At 39.8% G+C, this 23556-nt stretch overlaps 1 protein-coding gene, 1 long non-coding RNA gene and 1 pseudogene across 3 annotated transcripts; 2 read left to right on the top strand and 1 right to left on the bottom strand.

Moving 5' to 3' along the window:
• The first annotated feature begins 7172 nt into the window (after positions 1–7172).
• On the top strand, positions 7173–9050 carry LOC147851932 (metacaspase-6-like). The gene is made up of 2 exons (XM_087334377.1): positions 7173–7622; positions 7953–9050. Exons 1-2 carry the CDS (start codon positions 7274–7276, stop codon positions 8735–8737), a joined length of 1134 nt encoding a protein of 377 aa, XP_087190503.1. The 5' UTR covers positions 7173–7273; the 3' UTR covers positions 8738–9050.
• A 117-nt stretch (positions 9051–9167) lies between these two features.
• On the bottom strand, positions 9168–11165 carry LOC147851931 (uncharacterized). Its single transcript, XR_015531466.1, has 2 exons — positions 10986–11165; positions 9168–10351 (listed from the first exon to the last, which is right to left on the bottom strand). It is a non-coding gene; the product is annotated as an uncharacterized LOC147851931 (long non-coding RNA).
• Positions 11166–14269: 3104 nt separating this feature from the next.
• LOC147851930 (metacaspase-6 pseudogene) lies at positions 14270–15737 on the top strand (annotated as a pseudogene). The gene is made up of 2 exons (XR_015531467.1): positions 14270–14624; positions 15361–15737. The product of XR_015531467.1 is annotated as a metacaspase-6 pseudogene (transcript).
• The last annotated feature ends 7819 nt before the right edge of the window (positions 15738–23556 follow it).

Here is a 23556-nt window from a genome sequence, read left to right as displayed (position 1 = left end):
TAGATACGAGTCCAACAGGGATCGGATGGGTCATCAACCAAGAAGGAGAGGATGGTACACGCTACACCATCCGGTTCGGAGCCAATGTCTTAAGCGAGCGACAACGAGGATACGCCCAAGTAAAACGTGAGCTTTGGGGTATTGTGTCCGCACTAAAGATGGATAAAGTTTACCTAATCGGGTCAAAGGTGGTAATAGAGATGGATTGCCTTCCAATCCTAGGGATGGTTTCGGGATGTGCAACACCTGACCTAGCTATGCTAAGGTGGATTTCTTACATCAAATCAATGAACCCAGAGATTCACCACATTTCAAGGAAGAACAATGCCATGGCAGATATGCTATCGAGGGCAAGATTCGAGGGTGAAAGCGGCATGGTGTCTAAAGATGAGGATGTCGCTCTTGACTTCTTCAAGACGGCCCAAGCGTCTATAGATGATCGAGATGTGCGAGTACTCCACACCTTCAACGAAAGTGAATACGAAGGGGAGTGGCTACACATTGGCAAGTTCTTAAGCTCAATGATGGTGGATATAGTTCATGGTCGAAGGAGGAGGCATAGAGAGTCCGAAAGAAAGCGTACAAGTACTTCCTACGAGGGGGATTCCTCTGGAGACACCCGAAGAGAAGGACGGGGACGCCACGATGAGTGTTCATAAAGGAAGAAGACCAGACAACATTGTTGTCTGAGTTCCACGAGAGTCCTTGGGCGGGCCATAGAGGAATGTGGGCAACACTCGAGAAGTTAAAGAAGAAGTATTGGTGGCCGGGAATGTACAAGGATGTCGCCCATTTCGTTGGAACGTGTGAAAGCTGCCAGATACACTCCAACATACGCCATAGGGACGAGTTGCACCCGACCTACCCACTCACCATATACTTCAAATGGATGGTGAATTTGGTTTCGATGCCGATGGGAGTGGGCCAAATGAAATATTTGGTGCTAGCAAGAGAAGACCTAACAAACCAAGTAGAAGGACGAGCCTTGGCAAACAAAATGACGACGGGGGTGTGTAAATTCTTACTCGAGGATGTCATCAGTGGCCGACAGAGGAGAGTTGAATGCTCATGAAGCTACAGAGCTCTTTGAACGACTTGGAGTGAAGCTCTCTCTCACAACCGCTTATAACCCGAAGGCTAATGGAAAGATAGAACGCGGACACAAGCCTATCGTAAAAGCCATTGTAAAAGCTTGTGATGGGCGAGTCGGGAATTGGCCTCAGTTACTACCTTACGCCTTGTGGGCCCACAGAACAACTCATAGCTTAGTTACAGGTTTCATGCCAGTTGAACTCATGTATGGACAAAAGCCGGTGATGCCCATTGAAGACACGATCGCGTCATGGGTGGCAATGCCCTGGGAAAACGAGATGAGTCGAGAAGAGCTTCTAGCAACAAGGATAAGGCAATTTGAGAGAAGACCCGAAGACTTGGAGTTAGTAAAGGAGAGGTTAGAAGCGGCTAGGCTAAGTAACAAAGCCCGGTTCGACAAGACACACCGACTACGCCCTCGGAAGATCGAAGAAGGAGACTGGGTGATTGTGTATGATAGCAGTCTTGACAACCAACATAGTTCAATGCGAAATATCGCAAAGCGATGGTTCGGGCCGTACGTGGTAACAAGTGCAAATGATAATGCTACCTACCACCTCGCTAAACTCGATGGGACTATGCTGGCAGTACTAATAGCAGGGAAGCGGGTCAAAAACTTCAAAAAGCGACACAACAGGGAGCAAAACTTCGATGACCTTGACGAAGAAAATGGTGACCAAACAACAAGCCACGAGGCCAATGAGGAGGAGGAAATGAACTATTGACCACCCTCAGCCCGCCAATCTTGGCACATACCGGAGGATGTGCGGTTTGGTGGGGATGGATGTCGTGATGTGGCGTGCTCGAGAGTAGGAAAAACCGGCGAAACAGGGGGGTCAAAATGTGCATGTGCAATGTGTGTGCACACAAAGGCGATTAGTTGTGCATATCATTCGTGTCTCTTTCTTTCCTTCTTTCTTTGTTCGTGTCTTCCTTGTACGCTCGGCCGTCTTGTGACGAGGGAGCGTTTCAGGCGTGCCCATGCACCTCTCCTCCTCATAAAGGCGTACGAGCATTTTGTGCGTGTGTTTGTGTCTTCCTTGTACATTCGGCCGTCTTGTGATGAGGGACCATTTCGGGCTTGCCCATGCACCTCTCCTCATAAAGGCGTACGAGCATTTGTGCGTGTGTTTGTGTCTTTCTTGTACGTTCAGTCGTCTTGTGACGAGGGAGCATTTCGGGCGTGCCCATGCACCTCTCCTCCTCATAAAGACGTACGAGCATTTGTGCGTGTGTTGTGTCTTCCTTGTACGTTCGGCCGTCTTGTGACGAGGAACCGTTTCGGGCTTGCCCATGCACCTCTCCTCCTCATAAAGTCGTACGAGCATTTTGTGTGTGTGTTTGTGTCTTCCTTGTACATTCGGTCCTCTCGTGACGAGGGAGCGTTATGGCTTGCCCATGCACCTCTCCTCCTCATAAAGGCGTACGAGCATTTTGTGTGTGTGTTTTTGTCTTCCTTGTACATTCGGCCATCTTGTGACGAGGGAGCGTTTCGGGCATGCCCATGCACCTCTCCTCCTCATAAAGACATACGAGCATTTGTGCGTGTGTTTGTGACTTCCTTGTATGTTAGGTCGTCTTGTGACGAGGGAGCGTTCGGGCCTTCCCATGCACCTCTCCTCCTCATAAAGGCATACGAGCATTTGTGCGTGTGTTTTGTGTCTTCCTCGTATGTTCAACATCTTGTGACGAGGGAGCGTTCAAGCGTGCACATGCACCTCTCCTCCTCATAAAGACGTATGGGCATTCGTGTTTGTGTTATCGTCCCCTTGTGCGTTCATCTTGCGTGTTCATCTTGCTTGTACCCGTTTGATCACTTGGCTCGTGCGGTGATCTCAAAAGGTCGACGAGTCGTGATCAACGAGAGCCACCGGCCTCACAAAAACAAAGGGCAACGAGCCCTTGCTCGGGAAGGGGTCGGGAAGTAGTATTGTCGTAAAGCAAACCTCAGGTCTTCTCTATCCCTTGAGTACTCCCTAGTCCAAGTAACATGCGCGCACGAAACTTCGCAATAGCGTGGAGCTCCTTGAAGACGGATATCACCTAATCCTTTGTCTTCAACGGTGAGACCCACAGCTTCCGGCTGTGGTTGTCTATGAACGTCACAAAGTACTGCAATCCGGCATGTGACTTCGTGTCCACTTGACACACATCGGTATGCACCATCTCTAGTGGTGCATTCCGTCTCGTCGGTGGTCTTGACCGGAAGGAGGTTCGGTTTTGCTTGCCAACCAAGCAATTGGTGCACTTCTCATGTTGCACGTCCTTCACCGAAATGAGGTTGTCTTCGGCAAGCCTCTTCATCCCCTTCTCACTCATGTGACATAGTCTTTTGTGCCACAGCTCACCAACAGTGTTGGAAGCAACGTTCACTTCTTCTTCCCAGCATAACTAGTTGTGTAGGATGAGAAGCATTTCCGGTCCGAGGTAAGGTGGAACGACACTCCGGAATCGACAACCCACGTTGTCTCGTCGCCGGCAAGGTTCAACTCACTCTCCTCGGTGATGAGCATTAGTTCCTCTTCACTTGCCGCGATTGTCATCGTTCCCTTCCGGTCCGGGCCTCCCCGATCCGAACTGTTTCGGTCCGGTGACTTCTTCGAATCGGTACTGTCGGTTCCCTTGTCTTTCCGGAAATGCGGATAGTTCTTCTGGAAGTGCCCTGGCTTGCCGCAATAGAAGCAAGTGGGCCTCCCCCTTGACTTTGACCATGTCCTTGACTTTTCCCGGTTCTGGGGACTCTGATTCCTTTGTCTTCCGAGTTTCGATTCAGTAAGGAGGGCTTTGGCGTCGAAGATCACCTCCTTGTCTTTCCAACGTGCCTCCTCATCTAGCGAGCGCGACTTGACTCTTGCTAGGGACAATTGTTTTCCTTCTATCCCGGCATTGCCCAACGTGACAACTAACGTCTCCTAGCTATCCGGGAGGGAACCGAGCAGGAGCAATGCGTGTACCTCATCGGCGAAAGGTACTTCCAATGAGGTTGCTTGATGTATTAGCCCCTGGAAGGCATTCATGTGCTCCATCATGCTGGAGTCGTCTTGGTACCTGAGCCTCACTAGCTTCCGGAATACCGAAACCTGATTAACGGCATTCCTCTTCTGGAATATGATGTCAATATTCTCCCAGAGTTCATGAGCCTTGCTCTCTTCATTGAAGTTGTTGTACATGCTCATGTCAATGAAGCACCGAATGTATGTCATCGTCTTCATGTGCATCACCTCCCACACTGTGGCGTCGATCTTATCCGGTCTCTTGTCCCCGAACTGAACCGGCAACCAAAGATCTTTAACCACTAGCATATCCCTCATCTTCGACTTCCACATTGAGTAGTTGGAGCCGGTGAGCTTGAACATGCTGCCGAACAATTCTTCCATTTCCTGTGTTGTTCACTCTAATGCCAGATTGATGAGAATCGCAGAATGTTACTCAGCCACAACCGAGTCTAGAATCACAAAAAATGAGGATGGAGAACACAGAAATGGGAACTCAAGAGTGAACACAGGATGTTTTCGTGGAAAACCCTGAATGGGAAAAAGCACAGGAGCCCACAGACTCCGAACTATCACTATGGAGAGAAGGGGTACAATCAGAGACTCAGAGGCAACGACCTCAAGCTCTATGAGAATCGCAGAATGTTACTCAACCACAACCGAGTCTAGAATCACAAAAAATGAGGATGGAGAACACAGAAATGGGAACTCAAGAGTGAACACAGGATGTTTTCGTGGAAAACCCTGAATGGGAAAAAGCACAGGAGCCCACAGACTCCGAACTATCACTATGGAGAGAAGGGGTACAATCAGAGACTCAGAGGCAACGACCTCAAGCTCTATTTCTTCGCCAACCAGCGGTTTCAACAGAGTATTTCTCTGTATCTCACACTCTCTCTCAATCGCTCTCTCTATAGAACAATATGACAACAACAACAACAACACTAATAAGTGTTTGCCCTAGGTCATATTTATACTAATATGCCTTTAGGACTATTACAAATATAGCCTCCATGGGCTTACTAAGAACATATTTACAAATATGTCTTCTACATCCGGTTCTCACCTGGTCCTCATCATCCGGTTCTCAAGATCCCATCCGGAGGGACCGAAATCCCAACAATTACTACATTTGATGGAGTATACTAGCCCCTATCTACAAAACCCAACTCCTTATGCTTGTTTAGTTTGCACAAAAGGTATACACCACTTATGTTGAAGTCTCAACTTTAAGGCAATCTGTGTGGTTATCTTCATTACAACATTTCATACATTGTAATTGGATTCAGTACATTGTGTGCTTAGCAATTTGCTCATATCTTTGTTGTACTCCCAATTTGATATCTAGATTCTACTAATAGTTGGCAACGGTGTGGTTGAATCGAATAGAACCATGAAACCACAACTTAACAGTTAAAACGGCTCCTTTGGGTTCAAGTTCAAGTTTTTTTAAATGGTTCAATTTCGGTTCGATTTAGTTTCAACAAATAGAAACCGTGGTTTAATAACTTTTTTCTTTTCTTTTTAAATTTAAAATTTATTTTTAGAAATTTTTAAAAAAATTTAAACGATCTTTCCATTTTTAAGCTTTGTTCTCCCATTATGAAAATCTTTAAATTTTTGAAAAATTAAAATTAAAATAACAAAATATTTTAAATTTTAAAATTTTAAAATTGAATTTGACCCAAGTTGAAAACCAAAACTAAACCACGAAACTACGGTTTTAACAATTTAATGGTTTATCAGTTGGGATTTTTTTTAATGGCTCGGTTTTAACGATTTCCTGGTTCGATTCGATTCAAGTTTCAAAAATTTTAAACAGTTTGGTTTTGACACTCTCGAACTGAACCATTGCCAATTGTTAGATTCTTGATTACACACCAATAGCTTAAAAAAATTTAGTACAGAACTAAATGAGATAGTTTTGAATTTTCCACCACATAGTTGAGGCTATACTCTAACCTACGTATCTCAAGCTTTTTAAGCTTTAATCATTGCTTCTAGCATTTGGATGGATCCATCAGGCATCCTTTATTTGGTGTTTGTACTCAACATCTTTATACACATCCATCAAGTCTAATGTATGTATGTGATGAAGATCATATACAAGAAATATTTGGCATAGCAACCACTCATATGCTCTATTGACGTTAAACTTATGTAAGAAATTTGATTGTTGTATAGTGTAGTTGTTTGAAGAATGATTTTGATATATTTGAAGCTACGAATGTCCAAAATACTATGATAAATAGTTGGAAAAGTTATTTGCATGCACAAGAGTGTTATAGGTGTCATAAATTATTTTGGGAACCATTCATATGCATTGCTTAAACAAAGAATAAAGTCAAGAGAAAGACAATCTTTTATTTTAGAGATGAGAAGTTGGTTTTGCGATACAGCCATGCATGCACGTGTCTTGGGGAGATTGTTGTATTTCTAATGAATGGGAGGAACAAGTTGTTCCATGGATAATGAAACTTTGCCACTATCATTAATTGGATGTGAAAAGAAGATATTCTCCAACGAATAATATCAAAAACAAAAATTGAAATGAATAATTATTTCTTAAAGGAGTATCATTATTAACATTTGTGGGCATTGGCACATGAAACAATGCCAATTTTGAAGGGTTCGTGTGGCGCGAAAGCTTTGAAGCTTGGAAATATAAGAATAATACATATGAGTTGGATCATTGCTGACAACATAATGTAATTAATTTAGGAATATGTGAAGACAGATGTGTAAAAAAAAGGCATCTTTATATAATAATATAAGACTTGTGAAATCAACTCTTTCGTTCCTATGATTCCATTCTTAGTTATATTTAATTATATGCTGAAGAGTTTATCGATTCAAAGTATGAGACAGGACTCCATTGCATTGTTGAATCACGAGGTTTCCACCTTTGCCGTATGGCTCAAAACTGAGAATGTCAACGCGGGGCATCCAAATTGGTTGGCCCCACATCAACCACTTGTCCATGAGAGGACTTAGCAAGGTTTGACATTGATTCATTACAAAGACTCTACACGTTATAAAATCTAACCAGTGGAAAGATGGTGAGACAACTTAAGTCCTAACCTTGACAACCACAAAGAGAGAGAGAGAGAGAGAGAGAGAGAGAGAGTGAGAGAGAGTGAGAGTGAGAGTGAGAGAGTAAGAGAGAGAGACATAATTATACAGACATCATGGCTATTAAGAAGGCTGTCTTAGTGGGTTGTAACTACCCGGGCACGGAATCTGAGCTTCGCGGATGTGTCAACGATGTGTGGAACATGCACAAGCTCCTAGTGGACAGGTTCGGATTCTCGGAGGACGACATAAAGGTGCTCATCGACACCGACGACAACTACCCTCAACCGACGGGCGCCAATATCCGCCAAGCCCTTCATGACCTCATTTCCCAGTCGACAACCGGTGACATCCTCTACTTCTACTACAGTGGCCATGGTACCCGTGTACCCGCGGACGACGACGAGAATGACGAGACGGGCTATGACGAATGCATTGCACCTTCTGACGGCAATTTAATCAATGGTATGTGCCAATATGATTGCATTCATAACAAGAAACTATTGATATTGAGTTCCAAGTAGATACAAATCTCATCCATTTTCCATTGTGGATTATTATCTATGCTTGGCCATAATCTATGAGAATAAGATAGCATTTGTGTTAGTAACTACGTAGAATCCATGGAGAGATTGATATTACTCTGAACACAAGTAGTATTTGTTAATGGGTTTAATCATTAGGGCCCTATAACAATAACAACTACATAAAGTGGGTTTTTTCTTAGCATCAAATATTTTAAACTTCCTGTGAATCTATTAATTTGTACTTATCCCATCTCATGATGATATACAGATGACGAGTTCCGTTCCTTGGTGGATAAGCTTCCTCCTAATGTCAAACTCACCATAGTTTCTGATTCTTGCCATAGTGGAGGTCTCATTGAGAACACAAAGGAGCAAATAGGAGAAAGCTTCCAGTCTTCCGGGGACAGATATTTAAATGATGAGGATGAGAGTGCATATACAGAAAACACCACCGAGGAGGACGGGAGCTATGGCAAAGATGATGTAGAGATAAAGAATAAGTCCTTGCCATTGCACATTTTGTTGGATATGTTAAAACAAAAGTCGGGGAAAGATGATGTACGAGTAGGCAACATAAGGACAACTTTGTTTGACATTTATGGGGAGGATTCAAGCTCGATAGTGAAGAGATTTGTGAGATCTCTCAAGGGAGGGGATAGTAATGAACAAGGAGGTGATGGGTTTATGGGGTTGGTAGGATCTCCAACAACACAATTCAATAACCAAAGCTTTGAAGAAGAGCCAAGTGAGGATTATAGTTATACTAGGCAGGAGGATAGTGAGCCCATACGGGGCAGCAATATGGGTATCCTTGTGAGTGGGTGCCAAACTAGCCAAACATCACTCGACATGAGTGATGGAGATGGTGGTCATTATTACGGTGCTCTTAGTAATGCTATCCAAATTATCATTGGGTCAGCCCATGCTGATGAACCAATCACCAACCGTCAACTTGTCACACAAGTTCGTGAGTTCCTCGCATCAAAAGGCTTAACTCAACAACCCGGTCTCTATTGTAGTGATGCAAATGCCGATGCTCCCTTCATTTGCTAGTTATCTAGTGTCAACTCTGTCCTTGTTGGAAATTCAAATAACATGAGTAGTGTGCACTAGTTTCCATTTTGTTGTTAGTGCTTTATGTGCCACTGTTTCATTAATAAGCTACCAATATCATTGGTAAGGGATTGTATTCTTAATTGGTGGTGTTGTCCTTGTTAGCCAATTGTTGAATAGATATCTCAGAAATAACAAAATCCATGTATAAAAACCCAAGCCTAAAAGCTGCAAGCTTTTGTTGCTAGTGCTTTATGTGTCACCATATTGTTAATACACTACCCATATCATCAGTAAGAGATTGTATTGTTAATTGGTGTTGTCCTTGTTATCAAGTTCTGTTATTTATCAACTCTAGATTGAAGGCTGGTTGCATACGTCCAAAATCCATGCCTAAAAGTGGCAAGATTGAGAACAGAAAGCGAAGATAAGACTTTACACAATCATGTCCTCAAACTAACCATTACCAAAAGTTTACCCTTTACACCAATCTCAAAAGATGTGATAAATAATTACATGAAGTATCCCCACAACCCCACCCACATTTGATGTGTCTTAATTCCAGTTCTTATTTCATGCCGAGCATTCTAAATATTTACACTCCAATCCAACAGGAATCCCAATAAGCATAGCTTATACTTTATGCCTATGTTACTTGGATTGGACCCTCTTCGAGCTTACATGGTGCATTGTATCAGAAATGTCTTTCAGACAAGCACAAACTTTATTAGTGTTCCATTATCCAATTATCATTCCAAACTTCACTACCTTAAATGGATTAACTCTTGAGTTGTTTCAATTTAAGACTCCCTGAGCGAAACATTTATGATATTTTTCCACATTGTCATAGAATAAGATGCATCAAACCAGTAATGTACATGTTCAATGGAGAGGAAAACTCTGAAAGAACTGTCCATAAAAGAATTTACAATTTTACAAGAGGTATATATAAGCTCAATTTCTACACAAACTACATCCGCAGAAGCATTATCTTGGAGACTTACTAGAAACACTTAAATGAGAAGATGTGGCACAAAATCAAACTGAAAAGAGGTCCCAAGTCTCTGCCTATTGAAATTCACATTCTGATTACTCCTAGATGCCAGAGCTTCTTCCAAAACACTACTGAAACAGCTCAAAAAACACATCCACTCTTCATCACTCATGTCCCCAAGAGAAAATTGATTTGTATTAGCAGCAGAGACGCCTTTCCCATTCATCTTGGGTGCTGTTTGAACAGATATTTCTTCCTACCACCATAGTTTCCATATGTGGGCTTATGGTGATTCAAACTGATGCTTCTGTAACACATGGGACTGGATGACTGAGGATATTGCTTTCATCCTGGGACTACCAAATGGTTGATGTCCACTGACATGCCACATATTTCTTGGGGATCCTAAGGAAAGTCTCTTGTTCAAACAACTAGATTTAACAGTTGAAACTCCTTTGTTTGCCAGCAATAGACCATCTTCATCCAAAGGAGGGAGACATGGTTAAAATCGGTACTTGGGCCACACAACTTCCATCTCCAAAACAATCTTCCTCTACCCTAAACTGGAGGGCGCCGTAATCTTCCAATCGAAGCCTGCCGACATGGTGTCAGCCTGGATGCTGAACAGACCATAAAGACGAAACAGGCCACAGCAAATGCATTGTCACTTCTGATGCTAAACTCACTTGATTAAGGTGCCAACAAGACCGTGCTCAGTGTTAACAAGTTTATATTGCGGCCAAAGTAGACCAACCCTTACTAACAAAACAATGAGACTAACTCATGAATAACCCTATTGTGCTTTGTGACATGAACCTGATATACCATCGAATTATATTACGTCAGGAAAAACGGGGCGCCAAAAATATAATTGACAACCACACACAACGAACTGAAATTCTTTTCTTTTACCCTTAATTTCTGTTGGTTATAACTTATAACTATGGGATTGAAGTACAAAAGATATTGCATTTAGGGCATACCAGTCTCGCAAAAAGGATTGACAATGTTAATATCCAAAAACTCTCATCATCGTCACAGTGGAATCACTAAACCATCTAATTTACAACAAACTTGGTACCAAGTCAAAAACAGTTTCACCATACACATGGATGCAAAAGGAAATCCCCATCGGTGGATGTTTGGAACACATTTCCTTTCTATTACATCAAGATCAAACAACCCTAGGTATCATTTGTTTGTTTTCCTGCTTCTACTCGGACATATCATTAAGACGAAGGTAGGACGGTTTACCTGTAAGATTGTGTAGTGAGTGAGATCGACAGAGAGGAGAACTCTTCCACAGATGACAGAAGTAGGGCTACGATACCAGATGAGATCAAAGTTGTCTCTAACTCCCTCCTTTCCTTACCTATCTCTCTTGTGCTTTTTAATCGATCTCTCTGTGTCTCCTCCCTCTCTGTTTTCTCCTAATCTCTCTGTCTTCTCTCAAGGTGTTTTTCACTCTCTGTTTTCTGATTTTCTTTGGCTTCGTTTTTTTTATTTCTTACAGTACCCCTCCGTAGGGGCATATAAGCAATAAGTAAAAGTAGTGCTGAAATTACAGAAATAACCCCTTACCTTTTACTTATTACCTTTTCAAGTGTGGGTTCCACTTGTGTGGAAAACCCCCCGCACATATGTATGTGTTTCATGTTGTGCAAATGAAGTGCTTTGTTTCTTGGTGAATAAGTAAAAGGTAAGGGGTTATTTCTGTAATTCCTGATGTCACACTGATCGTAGTCGCGCGCATTCTTGCCAATCAATGAGCTAATTAAAACAAACATGTGAGTAGTCCTAAACTTCTCCACACTAGTTAGGTTGCAATGTGTTTATCGAGGCCCTTAGCCACTACCCCATGGACATTCATTGACACATACAGATTACTTCTTTTGTTTGGGGTCTAATTATAGGTTTAGGATTTTTAATTGTAGGGATTCCATGTCTTTTTCATGTGGCTCTCTATGCTCAATTGTTATACCTTCTACCACTTTGCTCAATTGCCTCTAGCAATTGTCAACAGTTCCATTTTAACCGATCAGAACCGTGAAACCGCGACTTAATAGTTTATATGGTTTGGTTCAATTCAAGTTCGAGTTTTTTTTAACAATTTGGTTTCTGTTCGCTTTAAACGGTTTGAAATCGTGGCTTAAACGATTTAGGGCAGTCACTTTATTATTTTTTTATACTTTTTGGACAACCTTTTCATTTTTCGGCTTGATTCTGACATTTTAGGGGAAATAATTATATTTTGAAAATTTTAAATTTTAAATATTGAAAAATATAAAATCTTGAAATTGAAATTTGAAATTTTGAATTTTTATGTAACTTGAAAACCGAAACCAATTCGTGAAATCGTGGTTTTAGCGGTTTAATAATTCGGTTTTAATTGTTTCGGTTTAAATGGTTTTGTGGTTTTGGTTTGGTTTGGTTTGGTTTGGTTTGGTTTGGTTTGGTCGGTTTAAGTTTCAAAAAATTAAAACGGTTTGAGTTTAACACTCTCGAAACGAACCAAACCAAACCATTGCATGTTGTTAATTGCCTCTAGCATAGGGAAATAAATCTCTTAACAATAAAGTGACTCAAGCGAAGGAGTTTGGCTAGCTCAAATCCGACTAATAAAATGACCTAGGGTAAGGGACTTTCACTACGTCAAACACTACATTTGATGGAATATATTAGTCCTAATATCTACAAAACCAAACTCCGTATGCTTGTTTAGTTTGCACAAACGGAATACAACACTTATTAGTAAGTCTCAACTTTAAGGCAATCAATCGTGTGGCTATCTTCATCACAACATTTTATATCAAGATGGCACAATACATCCACAGTATAGCGAGTGAGTGGATTCACTAGATCATGTGCCTAGCTATTTGCTCATATATTTGTTGTACTCCCAATTCGATATCAAGATTACACACCAATAAATTAAACTTTTTGAGTATAGAACTAAATGAGATAGTTTTGAATTTTCTACCACATAGTTGAGGCTATACTCTAACCTGCCTATCTCAAGCTTGTTGATCTTTAATCGTTGCTTCTAGCATTTAGATGGATACATCAATCATCCTTTATTTGGTGTTTGTACACGACATCTTGTTGAAATTGTTTTATTGAGAGGTTCATTACTATGGGAAAATGTAAAGAGACCTTAATTACTAGTGGGTGCAACTTTTGTTCAGTTTGTTTGCGATGTGATTGGAGAGATTAACATGTTGAATAGTTAACTTTAAGGGTATATCCAAATATTGCTAGTATTGGAAAACCTCTTGAATCAACCATTTGAAACAGTTTTCCATTTGGCATTCCTTGATGATACATTTGTTATAGATGCATTTCATTCTAAAATTTTCATGAGAAAGGTACATAATGGAAACATATTTATGAGTTTTGTGGATATTAAAGGCACAATGGGATTCAATGTATAAAGGTGATGAAGATCATATACAAGAAATATATCACATAGCAACTGCTCATATGATCAATTGGTGTCAAACCTATGTAAGAAATTTGATTGTTCTATAATGTCGTGGTTTGAAGAATGATTTTGATATAGTTCAAGCCCCAAATGTCCAAAATACTATGATAAATAGTTGGAAAAGTTAGATGCATGCACAAGAGTGTCATATGTGTTATATAATCATTTTGGGAATGATTCATATACATTGCATAAACAAAGAATAAAATCAAGAGAAAGACAATCTTTTACTTTGGAGATGAGAAGTTGGTTTAGCGATACAACCATGCATGCACTTGTGTTGGGAAGATTGTTGTAATTGTGATGAGTGGGAGGAACAAGCAGCTCCATGGATAATGAAACTTTGCCGCTATCATCAATTGGATGTGAAAAGAACATTTTGTCCGAGAATAATATCAAAAACAAAAATTGAAATGAACAATTATTTCTTAAAGGAGTCAGGTTATTAACATTTTGTGGGCATAGGCACACAAAACAAGGCCAATTTTGAAGGGTCCATGTGGGGCAAAAGCTTTGAAGCTTGGAAATATAACATAATGTAATTAATTTAGGAATATGTGGAGATAGATATGTAAAACAAAAAACCATCCTTCTATAATAATATAAGGTTTGTGAAGACAATTCTTTTGTTCCTATGATTCCATTCTTAGCTATTGTATATAGTTATATGCTCAAGAGTTTAACAAGTCAAAGTATGAAAAGGGACTCCATTGTCTTGTTGTATCACGAGGTTTCCACCTTTGACCTATGGTTCAAAAATGAGAAGGTAAGTGCAGAATCCATCTTTGATTAGGGAGGGGATCACCATGTCTTTACTTTTCTTTTCTTTTCTTTTGCGGCCCTGCCGCGTCGTGTTTCGATTGTTTCGGGTGATGAAAATGTCAAAGCAGGGCATCCAAATTGGTTGGCCCCACATAGGTCACTTGTCCTTGAGAAGACTGAGCAAGGTCTCACATTGATCCGTTACAAAGACACTACATATTATAAAATCTAACCAGTGGAGAGATGGTGAGACAACTTAAGACCTAACCTTGACAACCACAAACAGAGAGAGAGAGAGCATTATACAAACATAATGGATAAGATGGTTGTCTTAGTGGGCTGTAACTACCCGGGCATAGAATCTGAACTTCACGGATGTGTCAACGATGTGTGGAACATGCGCAAGCTCCTATTGGACAAGTATGGATTCTCTCAAGAAGACATTATGGTGCTCATTGACACCGATGACAACTACACTAAACCGACGGGTGCCAATATCCACCAAGCCCTCCACGACCTCATTTCTGAGTCGGCACCCGACGACATCCTCTACTTCCACTACAATGACCGTGGTACCCGTGTTCCTGTAGACGACGACGAGACGGGCTATGACGAATGTATCGTCCCGTCTTACCTGAATTTAATCAATGGTATGTGCCAATATGATTGCATTCATTACTAGATGTTGATATTGAGTCCAAAGAATAGTGAACCATACGCACCACACGTATATTTGCATTTGAGTAGGTTTCGATCATTCATGTATAGTTAACACCTTCCAAGTATGGTAAATACCATATTTTTGTATTTGTTATTTATTATACGGTAAAACGTTATTTTTAAGTTAAGAAAATTAAGGTAAAAACGTGTATGTTTTCATAACATACACATCACATTGCAAACATATACGTATGGAAAAGTATGTTTGCAAATGCATTTGAGTATGTTACGACCAATGGTATGAACCATACGTACCATACATGCATTCGCATTCGAGTATGGTAAACACCCTCAAAGTAGGGTAAATACCATACTTTTGTATTCATTATTTATTATAAGGTAAAACTTTATTTTAAAGTATAAAAGTTTCGGTGAAAAACGTAAAAATCAAAATAAACATTAAGTATGCTTTCATAACTTACACATTCGTTTGCAAATGTATGGGATCGGCATTAGTTTGATGATTATGGTGTTAATATAAGAACACTATGTAGAATCCATGGAGAGACTGATATTACTTTGAACACAAGTAATATTTGTTAGGGGTTAATCATTAGGGCCTATAGTGATAACAACTACAGAAAGTGTGTTTTTTCTTAGCATCAAATATTCTAAACTTCTTGTGGATGTATTAATGTGTACTTATCCATTTCTTATGATGTGTAGATAACGAGTTCTATTCCTTGGTGAATAAGCTTCCTCCTAATGTCAAACTCACCATAGTCTCAGATTCTGGCCATTGCGGTGGCCTCATTGAGAACTCAAAGGAGGAAATAGGAGATAGCTACCAATCTTCAAGGGAAGGATATGGAAATGATCGGGATGGGAGTGCATTTACGAAAAACACCGACTCGGACGGGAGCTATGGCGGAGATGATGTGGAGATAAAGAACAAGCCTTTGCCATTGAACATTTTGTTAGAATTGTTAAAACAAAAGTTGGGGAAAGATGATGTACAAGTAGGCAACATAAGGACAACTTTGTTTGACGGTAGTGGGGATAATATTGGGGATAATAGTGGGGATAATAATAGTGACGATTGATCTCCCATGGGAGGGGATAATAATGAACAAGGAGGAGGTGGGTTTGTGGGTTGGTAGGATCTCTAGGAACACAAATTGTTAAGCAAATAGTCGAAGGTGGGCCGAGTAACTATAATAGTTATGCTAAGCAAGTGGGTAGTGAGGATAGATCTTCTAGTTTCTATTGTACCAATGCAAATGCCGGTTCTCCCTTCATTTGTTAGTTCTCTCTCTCTCTCTCTCTCTCTCTCTCTCTCTCCTTGTTTGAACCTCAAATAACATGAGTGGTGTGCACTAGTTTCCATTTTGTTGTTAGGGCATTATGTGTCACCATATCATTAATAAGCTACCCATATCATGGGTAAGACATTGTATTGGTGATGTTGTCCTTGTTAGCAAGTTGTGTTTCTTATCAACTCTAGGTTGAAGGTTGGTTGCATAGATATCTCGAAAATAACAAAATCCATGCACACAAACCCAAGCATAAAAGTTGCAAGCTTTTGTTGTTAGTGCTTTATGTGTCACCATATTGGTAATACGTTACCTAGCATATCATTAGTAACGGATTGAATTGTTAATCATTGTTGTCCTTGTATATCAAGTTGTGTTCTTCATCAACTCTCGATTGAAGGTCGGTTGCATACGTACAAAATCCATGCCTAAAAGTTGCAAGATTGTGAACATAAGGCGAAGATTGACTTTAAACAATCATGTCTTTGGTGAAATCCTCAAACTGACCATTACCAAAGGTTCACCCTTTACACAAATCTCAAAATATCTGATAAATAATAACATGTAATATCCCCACACCCCCACCCACATTCGATGTGTCTTAATTCTAGTTCTTATTTCATGCAAAGAGCATTCTAAATATTTACACTCCAATCCAACAGGAATCCCACTAAGCATATCTTGTACTTTTTGGCATTGTCACTAGGATTGAACCCTGTACGAGCTTTCATTGTGCATTGTGTCTGAAATGTCCTTCAGATAAACTCAAACTTTATTAGTGTTCCATTATCCAATTACCATTCCAAACTTCACTACCTTAAATGGATTAACTCTTGAGTTGTTTCAATCTAAGCCTCCTTGCGCGAAACATTTATGATACTTTTCCACATTGTCATAGAATAAAACACATCAAACCAGTAATGTACATGTTACAAGCAAAAACAGAGGAGTTTGTTTACAAGCCCATCCATCCTTCAATGGAGAGGAAAACTCGGAAAGAACTGTCAATAAAAGAATGTACAATTTTACGAGAGGTATATATAAGCTCAACTTCTACACAAACATAATCAAGCCCAAACAACATCCGCAGAAGCATTATCTTGGAGACTCACTAGTAACACTTAAATGAGAAACTATGGCACAAGATCTAAACAACAATTGTGCTGAGACACAAAACAGAAAACAAGCAACACACGATTTACGTGGAAAATCCCGAATCAGGGAAAAACCACGGGCATCGTTCAGTTTAAGCCACAACTCGTAGGCATTTGTATCACTTGCTACATGATGTAGAATGATAATGTCTACACACTGTCTTATGGTTGCCATAACCTTTCTATTTAGGACATACCACTCAGACTCTATTACCCTTGTTGGTATATCCTACCTATCTATCAACTCATATAGGTCTTTGACTATTAGAAGATCCTTCATCTTGATCTTCCAATCAGCATAGTTATGGGAATTTAGAACGATCATCCCTGGAAATCCACTCATACTTCTTTCCATCTAGAACCTATTGCTTTGATACTAGTTTGAAGTGATATACACTCAGATGCAAACAACAATTATACTAAGACACAAAACAGAAACAAGCAACACACGATTTACGTGGAATATCCTGAATCAGGGGAAAAAACCACGGGTGCCTTTTGGGTCACCAAAACTTCACTATAATCAGAGAGAATACAATTAGTTCGGGGGTATGATTTATAATGAGCTGAGATCACCAACAAATCTCGATACCAATGCAATGGACAAAATGCTTATGAGTCACTTGATTTCTCTTCAAGAAACCATAAACAAGCAAGGTGAAGAGATTAGGACGTTAATGAAAGAGAATGCAAAGCTCCAAATTGTTGTCATTGAGAATGAAAGTCTTAAACAAGTGGTTGCAAAACTTCAAGAAGAGATTCAAGAATGTAAAAGAGCTTCTTTCGAACCAAATGAGCTCCTTAACAAGATTGAGTTAAAGGAAGCATTAAAAGAAGAAAAATTGGACACCATGAGGCGGGATGTAAGTGAGATGAAAAATGTATGTACAATGAAGTCATGGGCCGATGTGTGTGGCGGGGATGTGGTATCAAACTCATCTAATATGCATGTGATGCATCAAGAGAAGAATATAGAAAGCATAGATGTCTGAGAATTGAAAGAACGTGAATGACGATCAAAGAACATTGTCGTCTGTGGGATTAAAGAAGAGAGTATGGAAACACCCGCATCCCTTGGAAAGGCCATTGGTGAATTTTTTAGCATGCATTATGGGATGTTAGATGTGAATGTATATGGGGCACACCGAGTTGGGAAACATGGTGTTACTCGCTCCGGAGAAAGGCCTATTGTATGCACAATGACAAATGATACAAAGCGGCGGATCATACTAAAAAATAGTTGGGTATACCTCAAAGGTACGCAATGCTTTGTGAGTAAAGATCGTACTATCTCACAACAAAATGCTCGTCGTAAAGCATATGAAGAAAGATTGAAAAATAAGGTTAAGGATGTGCCTAAAGATGGAAATGTAGGCAAATAGGGACACATGACCTATGAGACTAACCCACGCCTTTTACGACTATGCTTTTGGAATTGCAATGGATACCCATGGAATGCAGGCTTTGGCATAGAGGAGTTCATCGATGATTCGGATATAACACTTCTTGTTAAAACATGGGAGCATGATACTCAAAGGATTCAAGGTTTAGGAAACTATAATGTACACTCTTTGATATGGAAGAAAAATCCAAGACAAAGAAGAGGACAATGAGGGGTGGCATGTTTGATTAAGAAGGAAATAGAGAAATATGTGTCAATCATAAAAAATGATGAACATAAATGCTACATATGGCTCAAAATAGAAACACCTAATGATTTGTCCACTTTTGTAGTTGGATGTTACATTCCTCATCAAGATTCTAACTTTTATGCTTGTTTGGATAAAGATCAACCTTTTGCCAATCTAGAAGATGATATTGCTTTTTTCAAATCCAAAGGGGAAGTTATTGTCTTTGGTGACATGAATGCTCTTACAAGAAGTTTCCAACTTGATTCACAAGAATCTTTCATGCCACATATATCAAGGATGCAAGAGGATATGCAAATGTATAGCCGCTCTTCTATCGATGAAAAAGATCTGGACCAATTTGGGAAGTTACTCCTACAAATGTGCAATAGTACCGGATTGCTTATTGCAAATGGTATTTCCTTATGGCCCAACACTAATGGTTTTACATGTAGAAAACACAACGGAAATAGTGTGATTGACTATGTGCTACTTTCCGAAGGTATTTTGGATCGTATATATAAATTCTCACTTGGTGAATGGACACCGGAATCCAATCATAGGCCTTTATGTATTGATCTCAAATGTATGGCACATAGGTTTGATTGTGAGAAGGCTATTGAAGATAATAAACAACCGCACTTGAGCATGAACCTTAAGCGAGCACCCATGTATTCCAATATGGTTGAGGATATGTTACAAATGACAAAGATACAACATGGAGCCACACTAGAATGCAAATGGGAAGCTTTCAAGAAAGTCATTCTCTCCTGTACAAATAAATGTTTTTCGACCAACCGCACATCTTGGAAATGCACCAAGAAACTTAAGAAAAAAATGGTTTGATAAAGAATGTCGTGAAGCTAGAAAGTGCTTTATGGTTATATATGGGAAGTTACTCAACAATTTATCCAAACGCAAGAGAAAACACATGCATGTGCTAAATTTTGGGGAAATCTGAAGGGGAAACGTGTTGAGAGTTATGGTGACTTAACTCTTCACGACTTGTCTATGCATTGTAAGAATTTATATGAGTTACCTCTTGCCAGAAAGATGATGTGTTATGGTTCTCTTTCACATATGCCTCCCTTCTTTATAATTGAAGATATATGCATAGGACTTAAGAAATTGGCCTCTCGAAAGGCAAACGATCTTCAATATATAAAGGCTGAAATGCTCAAATGGACGGGAAAGGAAGCACATATATGGATAAGCAATATGTTTAATGATGCATTACAACATGGTATGTCGTACGATTGGACAACAAATTGGATCAAACCTTTACATAAAGGTGGAGATGTAAATAATGTAAACAACTATCGAACCATCATGGTTGGCTCATTAATGGCAAAACTATTTGGATGTATTATGGAATCAAAGATAAGTGTATGGGCTGAAAAAAATGGTAAGAGAGCTTATGGACAAGATGGCTTTCAAAAACATCATAGCACCATTGATCACCTTATCACCCTTTGAGTATTAATGGAGGAAAGTCGCCTTAGAGGTAAAGGTTTATATTGTTGCTTTGTAGACTTATAGAAAGCATTTGATATGGTACCTCGTGAGCATCTTTGGAGGTGAATGGAAGAACTTGAGGTGCCAAGTAAATATATTCTTGCAATTTCCCGAATTTATGAGAAGGTTATATGTTGTGTGCGCATGAGAGATAAACTTTCAAATTTTTTCAAAAGCACTATTGGTGTTAAGCAATGATGCCCACTCTCACCAACACTATTTGGTCTATGCATTCATGAATTGGAAGAAATGATTACCAAGTTTGCAAAGGAAGAATGTGTTGAAGATGTTGCCATTGGGAATGTTGTGATTATGCTTTTGCTATATGCAGATGTTGTAGTGCTTTTTGAAAATACTTTAGGAGATGCACAAAAGCTTATGAAGGCATTAGAAAAAATTTGCATGAATACTAAGTTAAGTGTCAATAGCTCTAAAACAAAGATTATGCTTGTGAAGAGCCAAAAAAGAGATAAACCATGCATTATGTACAACAATGAGCCACTTGAATGTGTGGAAAGCTTCAAATATCTTGGCCTTGAAGTTCCTTCAAATCATAGATGGAATGAATGTGCTACACACCGCTTAGAGGCGGGTAAGCGAGCATACTATGCATTTGAGAACACATGCAATCTTGGAGATATTAAGTGTTGGGTCCTTAAGAAATATCTTTTCGACACTTTGGTGACACCGGTTCTTCTCGATGGGGTGGAAGTATGGGGCAGTAACATCCCTAAATCTATGTGGAAAGAGTTTGAAAATGTCCAAAAACATTTTCTTACAAAGTTTCTACAAGTTAAGAAACAAACGCCCTACACCCTCCTCCTTGAGACGGGATCACTTCCCATTGAGATCATGGCCATGGAAAGGGTTGTTGAATACATGCTTAAGGTTCATAAAAGTCCCTCACATCGACTTCTTAGAATTGCGTGGGAAGCAAGCAAAAAGATCCAAAAGACGTATAAAAGCAAAATTTTGTGTTCCGGTTGAATGCAAGATATAGAAAAATGATTTGGTAGATGGGATGTGAGACACTTGCTTCATGATGCATCATTAGATTCCTCTGTAAATGAGGCCTTTTTGCAACGCCAATGTATCATGACATGGGACAAATGTGGAGGCTCGCGCTTCACACATTATACTACACATGTTGCACCTAACTAAAAAACCATATTCTTTGCGGAACGGGGAAATCGTACACATCGATACATATTAGAGCCCATACCGTTATCTACCATTCGAACTATTGCTTCCATGCGACTTAGCTCACATGCGTTGCAATGTGAAACATGGTGTTGGGGCACAAGTGATGAGAGTGGTCGGCTATGCACACTTTGCCCTAAACAAGTTTGCAAGTCTGAGTATCACACTTTGATACAATGCTCTGCCTTTGATCATATTCGACCATGCTTTCCACATCTCTTCGACCGAACCCAATCCTTGCATGAATTCCTCTCACAACCACAATGTGCACTCTTGATTGCAACATTCATTGGTAAACTTCTTGAACATTGAGAGTCACTACTCACTTTCACACGTATCACGTGAAATGTAATATTTTTGGTCTCATAGGTCATATTTGACCTCCGAAGACGATAATATAATCTCTCTCTCTCTCTCTCTCTCTCTCTCTCTCTCTCTCTCTCTCTCTCTCTCTCTCTCTCTCTCTTCATTGTTTTCTCTCGCGCTTCTCACACACACTTAGTTTTGTGCTCTCTTAGTATATTTCTCTCATGCGCGCACAGGTAGTAATGATCATCGATGACCTAACTACTATATGTGTGTGTGTGTGTGTGTGTGTGTGTGTGTGTGTGTGTGCGTGCGTGCGTGCGTGCGTGTGTGTGTGTGTGTGTATGTATTTGACCATTCAGCCAACTCCATTCGACCTCTCGGCTGATTTTGGTGTTTCAACCGTCTCCCCCATCAGGAGGAACAAGCTTTCATAACATAAAACACATCAAACAAGTCATGTACATGTTACAAGAAAAAACAGAGGCGTTTGTTTACAAGCCCATCCATCCTTCAATGGAGAGGAAAACTCCGAAAGGACTGTCAATTTTACGAGAGTTATATATAAGCTCAACTTCTACACAAACATAATCAAGCCCAAACTACTTCCTCAGAAGCATTATCTTGGAGACTCACTAGAAACACTTAAATGAGAAACTGTGGCACAAGATCAAAACTGACAAGAGGTCCCAAGTCTCTGCCTACTGAAATTCACATTCTGATTACTCCTAGATTCCAGAGCTTCTTCCAAAACACTATTGAAACAGTTCAAAAAACACGTCCACTCTTCATCACTTATGTCCCCAAGAGAAAATTGATTTGCATTACCTGCAGAGAAGCCTTTCCCATTCATCTTGGGTGCTGGTGTCAGAGGAACATCCTTGAACAGATCCTTTAGTTTCCATGTGTGGACGTTTGGAGCACGTTACCTTTCTATTACATCAAGAGTTACCTTATAATATGTATGTATACACTTATATGCTCACAAGTTTAACGATGCAAACCATAAGAGAGACCGATTCCATTGTATTGTTAAATCACAAGACCTCATTACTAGTGGGTACAACTTTTGTTCTGTTCTTTTACGATGTGCTTGGAGAGATTAACATGTTGAATAGTACTTTGTAAGAGTTGCATCCAGGTATTGCTAGTATTGGAAAACCTCTCAAATCAAACATTGAGGCTTTCCATTTGGCATTCCTTGATGATACATTTGTTATAGATGCATTTCATTCTAAATTTTTCATGAGAAAAAGTACATAATGAAAACTTATTTATGACTTTTGTTGATATTAAAGGCACAATGGGATCCAATGTAGAACGGTGATTAAGATCATATACAAGAAATATCTCACATAGCATCTACACATATGATCCATTGATTTCAATTTTATGTAAGAAATTTCATGGCTACATTCTGAAATTGTTTGAAGAATGATTTTGATATAGTTGACACAGCAAATTTCCAAAATACTATGATAAAGATATGTCCAAACATCTATATTTTAAGTGATGAAGCATATTAGGTTAGGTCTTCTCTTAAAAGTAAAGCTAAGTGCAAAATCTATCTTTGATTAGGGAGGGGCTCGCCATGTCTTTTCATTTTCTTTTCTTTTGCACCCCCCGACCTTGTCGTGTTGCAATTGTTTCGGTTCATAAAATGTCAAATAAGTAGATCAAAAGTGGAGAGAAAGGAGACATGATAAGGCTTACCCCACACCAATGACTTGTCCTTCAGAAAGACTTGAGCAAGTTCCTAGATCTGACATTGATCCATTACAAAAGAGACACTACATATCATTTAGA

This window comes from Azolla caroliniana, unplaced genomic scaffold (assembly GCF_043228905.1).
Source record: "Azolla caroliniana isolate FFs.n. ecotype wild unplaced genomic scaffold, voAzoCaro1.0.p SCAF_18, whole genome shotgun sequence".
Taxonomy (NCBI): Eukaryota; Viridiplantae; Streptophyta; class Polypodiopsida; order Salviniales; family Salviniaceae; genus Azolla; species Azolla caroliniana.
Note: the sequence above shows the minus strand (reverse complement) of the source record. Positions and strands in the feature narration are given on the sequence as shown.